Consider the following 4,639-nt stretch of genomic DNA (forward strand, 5'->3'; position numbering starts at 1 on the left):
TCCTTTATGCTGCTGTGAGATAGCCCACCCCAGCTTCAACAGTGATGGATGGGCATTGATACTGCCCAGACTCCTACAGCTGGAGATTTAGCAGCTGTCACATCAACATAAGCCTTCTTCTGGCAACTTTAACAAGGCCTGGGGTTTTGTTTTAGGTTTGATGTGCTCTAGAGGTATATGTTGGTTAAGACCTTTGAGCTGGCTTTGCTTCAGGTAAAGCTTGGGACATATGACCCTTGCTAGATGTAATTGTAATGGCTGCAAAAACTGTAGCCTCCATCCTTTATCTGGGGCCCTAAGCGCACATGCACATATACATTAAAAACTGTATATCAAATGTGGCATCAGACATCCCATGTTCACTTAATGTTCATCGTTATTAAACATATTTATTTTACACCTAATTTAACGTGTTTTTGTTACATCTCAAAGCCATCAACTTCGTCTGCATGTTAAGTTTCAGTCTCAATTCTTTCCACTTTAAATTACTCCAGTGGGCAAAATTATAAATAGTTTCTGACTTTATTCAGTTCAGTGTTTATACAGTTGCTTTAAATACACACACACACACATAGTATAACCAAGACAAACTATTATTCTTCAATACATCTTCAAAATCTGCTTAAAATATGCATGGAAGCATTGAAGTTTAGCAGGGGGAAGGAGTAGCAGCTTGCTGTGTAAGACAGACATGATCCTAACTAACTTCTGCTGCCATTTTTTTGGTGGACACAGGATAAAGGCAATAGTCTTTTTACTACAGATGTTACAAATAGCAGCTTATCCTTTTCTCGATGAATGTGCTGTTTCACATTTATGATTCCTCCATAACAGACCACTACATTTTTCTCTTTAGTCTTTGTTCTGTAAAACATAGCATGCCTTGTTATGTGCTAACTCCTGCTAAGTGTTAAACTCCTCCTTGGAGGTTTTGACCATTCTGAACTCCCCCCAAAAGCGAAGCAACTTCAAGCCTCCCAGAACTCAGGAACATTTCAAGACACTTTCCCCCATGTATGGTAGATAAAAATAATTTATTCTTTGTTTAATACTGGGCACATTTATGCAGCAGTGGAAAGCTACATATCTGGAACTTGAATTCCACAGTTTCACTTGTGTTTGTAAAAAACCTGCCACGTTAACTCACACCACCTCGGAAGGTCCACTTGAATATGACAAAGAGGTGTATAGTTTCCATGTGTTGACAGTTGGCTCATTCTTGAATTTTTTGGTCAGCCAACCTCTCACTCATTTCATCTGAAGTTCTCTGGATGTTTTCTTTACATAAGAGCTACAGGACTAATGTATCCACATTGAGGAATGTATCCATAAAAAATTACAGCTGCAAAAAATTTACTGCACTGTTTCTCTTAGAATTATACTAGTTTTCTCCACACACTTAGGACAAATTTCCATATGCACTCTTGAATTTTCAGAAACAAATAATGTATGTTTACATCCAATTATTTCTGTCTGTGGTTCATATAACTAAAATCTTAAAGTTGTCAACAACAGCAGTGTCTACGTGTCACAGACACCTACTAAGTTCAAATACATAGAGTTCATAAAATAACGAAAGTATATCACTCTCTACAAGCACTATTGTCTCACGTTAACAGTAGTGAAGGTAGTCCTGGATGAATCAGGGACAATTTCGTTCCACTTTCAAATGCCTCCCTTTCAGTGCAGAAGTTGATAATTTCTTACACTTCCAAAATCTCTGCCTGCTTCTTTGTATGCAGCCGTCGCACTAAAATTGTACTAGGCCTACACTCTCAGCTTTGTTTCTCTATTTGTGTTTCCAGCACATAAAAGGCTCAGACTGAAGATGCAAAGCTGTTACTTTCAATTACTTTGGGCAAAAAAATAGTCATAAGGTACCTTGCACTTGTTGAAATTACAGCTTTAGAATAAATTAGTGCTTCAAACAATTAGTACAGTGCAATGACTTTAGTCTGCCCAAGCTGACCTAAATGAAACTTTATTTCATTATTAGCTTGTTCCAATTTCATGGTTGACTCATGTTCAGTGAAAGTCCTCCAGCCTTATCCGATCTTCCACATCAACTCCTGTTGCTGCACAGGCACTTTGACAAGGTTTCTCTTTCTTTGGTGTGGGGGCTGACACTAGCAGATGGATTTGCAGGATCATAGGCTGGAGCTGGCAATGCAAATGTCTGCTTGTTTTTTTAGCAATAGCCCTCCTTTATTCTACCTTTTTTAAAATAAGCCATAATAAAATATTGACTATTTTTAGAGAATTACCTTCAAAACCAAATTCTACAATTGTGGCAGAAACAGTGTTTAAAATCAAAGTAGAAATCTTTCATAAGCTAATAATTTTAAAGTCTTACTGTACAATATCAGCAGAACTTCTCCTTTTGTTAAATATTTCCATAAAGCAATGGCATGTGAGAAAAAAGTTTTAAGTAAATGGTGTACCATATCTTTTCAGCTGGTGGGAACAGAGGTAATTGTCTATTTGGTCTCATTTGACACAAATCCTCCATTTATTTTAGCATGTGATGACGTTGATTTTGAATCTTCTTTTTCCTCTGTTTTCTCAACATCTGTCTTTGTTTTGACCCGGTGTCTTCTGTAAAGACGGTAGCCTGGGAATCGGTACATATTTAGTATTAAATAAAGAAATTATAATAATTGCCTGAAAAAGACACTGCATTAGCATGTAGCTAGGCAACATTTTCCTTCCTTATATTGCTAAAACATTCCAACACCTCCAGACAGTTTCTGTAAATATTTATTTAATTATTTTACATCAACATCACTCATCACTGGAAAAGTATGTTTAGAAAATAACAGAGAAAATATTTTAAAATCTGCATTTGTTTTTTGACTGCTTTGTGTTCCTGGAGTGTGTAGTGACTTTTAAAAGTATTTCCTGTCTCCCTTGGGAAGCCTTTGGGTTCTTGGCTGTGTCTGTGGGACTGACCCTTACTTCTACATGAGTCCTGTTTGGCAGGAGCTGGGACAAATTGGTTTGTCTGTCCCCATGCTGTCGCCTGCCAGAGAGGTTGGACTCAGGGATGCTCCTCGCAGGCTGTGTGCCTGGGGCAGTGCTCTGGTGTCAGGTACAATGGCTGGTTTGGGAGTGGGAGCTCAATAGTCACAGCTGGTTTTTAGGGGTGCGCAACAGGGACAAAGTCAGTGCGTTAGTTGCAGTAGCAGCAATGCAACCCATGACAGGTGTATGTGGCAGGAAAAAGGGACCTTTACGTCTTCTAGAAGTTATTTTCTCACATTAGCCATGAAGCTGATGCCTAAACTCTCAAGAGTTGATAGGAAGGGGAGTTTGTGCACGCTTGTGGGGGTAGCCCTGCTGTGCAGCTGTACCCCCAGGAACCCTGGAGTGGTGGAAGAAGACACATTTGCTCTTCCTCAACCAAGGGTAATAACACTCCCATGCTCAAGGTATTCTCATGTGCCTGGTTGTAGGTGGTGGAGATCCTCTCCCTTGTGTTGAAAAAAAAGAGGTCTTCCAAATCTTGAAATGAGCCTTATAGATTCCTAGTTATGTACAGAGCACAGCACAGTGGTGATGCTCAGTAATCACCTGGGTCATTATTTTTTTAACTATTTTCCATTTGATCATTTTTATTCCTTCTTCTTTTCTCCGTATCCATTAATAATGAGACTAACAATAATAATACTAAAAGGGAAAATATCTATACTTTACCTCCTAAAATTAGTAGTGCAAACAGCAGCTGGAAAATACTGTAGACGACCGGGAAAGTAAACATCAGCTCGAGTTGTTCAGGAGTGAATGAGAGCTGTACTATAGTTGAACATAGCTGAGTGTTTTGCATGCCTGTTTCCAGAGACACTGTACGACATCTAAAGGGAATAATACAAAGACAATTGTGAAATAGCAGCCTGTGGGTCCTTACGCTTTTTAGTAATCTGTATAAGCAAGAAACATACAGTAACGGATAACTAAGAAAATAGTATTCTTCAGCTCACATAGTCAAAAAACACTCTGCAAGTCATATGGTTGTTACCACTAGAACACACACAATTTATGGCAGTTCAGCAATTGTAAAGGACTGTGATCCACCTTCAAGCCACGTAGGTGACACTCATGATCTCCCTCTCTTGTAATGATGTTCTACATTGGAGGCTGCTGCATCTTTATGAGAAATTTTGCTGCTGTCCCAATGCACTTATAAGTCAGGTCCATTTCCCTCATCTGAAGTGTAGAATGTGGGCACACAAGGGGAAGACACGTCAAAGATTGGAGGAAATATCCTATGTACAAGAAAAGTTTTATCTACACATAGTATAGGTGTAGATAAAACTACAGGATGGGGGAATGAGTGACTCTATAGCGTAGCTAATGTTTAGGGAGAATTGTCAGTATTGATTAATCATTAAATAAAAACTTTTTTCACAGCTGAAAAAAAGTTACAGGTCTTTGTCACAGAGGATTCTATACCTGTGCCAAGACAGACCAGCTACGCGGGCCAGAAAGAATCCTAGAGAATAGCCAGCTGCTGGAAATATGGTGCCAATGATCCATAATTTGGGTGAGATAATCCAGGAGCCTTTGTAGAGTATTCCCCCAATAACAGCAATGAGCACGATGAGGATCGCTCCCACAATGGAACCAATCTGTGAAGGGAAAG

The 4,639-nt window shown here is 39.1% G+C and overlaps 1 protein-coding gene across 1 annotated transcript in view; it reads right to left on the bottom strand.

The window, feature by feature from the left end:
• Nucleotides 1-2,477: 2,477 nt before the first annotated feature.
• Nucleotides 2,478-4,639, bottom strand: part of SLC10A2 (solute carrier family 10 (sodium/bile acid cotransporter), member 2) — a 9,203-nt gene continuing 7,041 nt past the window's right edge. The window contains exons 4-6 of the mRNA XM_010297240.1: nt 4,450-4,625; nt 3,694-3,851; nt 2,478-2,611 (exon numbers count right to left, since the gene is read on the bottom strand). Of these exons, the coding sequence (XP_010295542.1) occupies nt 2,478-2,611; nt 3,694-3,851; nt 4,450-4,625 (468 nt within the window). The remainder of the gene's footprint in view (nt 2,612-3,693; nt 3,852-4,449; nt 4,626-4,639) is intronic.

The sequence above is a fragment of the Phaethon lepturus genome, unplaced genomic scaffold (genome assembly GCF_000687285.1).
Source record: "Phaethon lepturus isolate BGI_N335 unplaced genomic scaffold, ASM68728v1 scaffold16551, whole genome shotgun sequence".
NCBI classification, from domain to species: Eukaryota; Metazoa; Chordata; class Aves; order Phaethontiformes; family Phaethontidae; genus Phaethon; species Phaethon lepturus.